We start from the raw sequence: 1,766 nt of genomic DNA on the forward strand, positions 1-1,766 counted from the left end.
GTCAGAGGAACAGGAGGAGGGAGCGCGGCCGTAAACAGGCCGGGAAACGGGGGAAAGAAGATCGATCGGTCCATCGAGAAGAACGCACGTCCAGGAAGCCCGGGCGCATGAGGTACGGCAGGGACTTGTCGGGCTGGGCGCCGGCAGCCTCGGCCGAGGCCTTGGAGATCTTCTCGGCATCCGGGGAGTTGATCACCTCGTCAATCTGCTCGCCAGAGGAGTCGGAACCGCTGGAATCCGAGCTGGAATCGGTGTCCTTCGGCAGGTTGTGAGCCTTGAACTTGGCCAGGGCCGCATGGTACAGGCGGTCGGCCAGGGGGTCATCCGAAGCGGGCATGCTTTCGGCCTCCGGGGCCAGGTCCTTGATGGCCAGCTCCAGGATGGCGAAAGTCAGGCTCTTGCTGTGGACATAGGACCAGCGGGTCTTCTCCGGGCAGATGGGAAGGAAGGTCCGGCCGCTGATCAGCGGCGGCTGGTCGTTGATGGACACCCGGAGGAAGGTCCCGTCGGCAGAGATGTCAACCTGAAGCCGACGAATGGGGGAAGGGGGGACAAGAGAATATAGAGGGAAGGGTCGGCGGAAAGGGAACACAAGATTAGGGTCAGTTGTACGATTGGGGGGAGGAGAGAGCGGGGAGAGGAGGGGGAGGGGGGAGATGGGGAGAGAGGGGAAGATGCAAAGAGACAAGCAAAGACAAGCAGCAAAGACAAGCAGCAGAGACAAGCAGAGACAAGCAGAGACAGAGAGAGGGCTCAGCGCAAAGGGCAGTCATGAGGGCAGTCATGTACCTTGATGTCGTTGGTCACCTCCAGGAAGGACAGGCGAACCAGGATCTTCGGGCCGTCGACCACCAAACGGAAGGTCTCGCTGGCGGCGGCCGACGACCGGAGGTTCAGGATGGCCGGGGTCTCAGCCGGAGCCTTGCCATGCAGGTAGTCCGTGTTGATGGAGTACTCGCGGAAGAGGGAGCGCAGCCGGCGAACCAGAGTGCCAGGCGCAAACTGATCCTCATTGGTGACATCGAGCGGGCTGTCAACGTCCTCGGGCGGCGAGTGCGGCCGGAACAGCGGCTGCACCAGCGACGCATACTGGCGCTGCTCCTCCGGGACTTGATCCTCGCACTGGCCATCGAGGCCAGTCATGGTGGTGGTCAAATGGGGGTAGAAGTCCTTGAAGAAGGTCGCCGGCACCGGGGCCGGGACGATGGTCGGCTCGAAGGGGCCGAGGAAGGTCAGGCTGTAGGCCGCAGGGTCCGTGGAGGAAGAGGCGGAGCGGCCAGAGGCCGCAGGAGAGGCAGGGGTCGACATGACGAGGGGGATGAAGAGGGAGGGGGAGGGGGGCAGGAGGGGGAGACAGGGAAGGGGGGGAGGCCACGATGTGCGGGGAGTAGGAAGCCTCCCGGGAGGAGGATCGTTCCAAAAAAAAAAAGCCGCATATTGCCAAGTCAACTAGCGCTGGGGGGGGGGGGACGAGCAACGTGCGCGCCAGCGCCCGGGGGAATCGGCTTGACAACGCACTCATGCTCCGGGGCTTGGGCGGATTCCCGGCGTGCAACTGACAAACGGTGCGCGTGTGTGAGCGTGGCCCGATGGCTGGCAGATTCTTCCGACCATGTGGCGGTCGCCCTCCCACCCCGCCTGGCGGAGCTGCAGGGTCCCATCACAGGGCGGCCTGGTCATGCAGGTCTGCCGGCCCCACCGCCGGGGCCGGCAGAGGGGGTCGGCCCGGGTAATCACCGTGTGGGCCTGCGAGGGAGGGCGGGGGG

The 1,766-nt window shown here is 64.7% G+C and overlaps 1 protein-coding gene across 1 annotated transcript; it reads right to left on the reverse strand.

The window, feature by feature from the left end:
- Positions 1-88: 88 nt before the first annotated feature.
- H696_06341 (hypothetical protein) lies at positions 89-1,308 on the reverse strand (the record flags this gene model as incomplete). The annotated part of the gene is made up of 2 exons (XM_009500083.1): positions 89-523; positions 790-1,308. Coding segments are annotated over 2 exons (954 nt in total), but the record flags the coding sequence as incomplete, so codon positions are not given.
- Between the last annotated feature and the right edge of the window lie 458 nt (positions 1,309-1,766).

This window comes from Fonticula alba (assembly GCF_000388065.1).
Source record: "Fonticula alba strain ATCC 38817 unplaced genomic scaffold supercont2.124, whole genome shotgun sequence".
In the NCBI taxonomy this organism is placed as follows: domain Eukaryota; order Rotosphaerida; family Fonticulaceae; genus Fonticula; species Fonticula alba.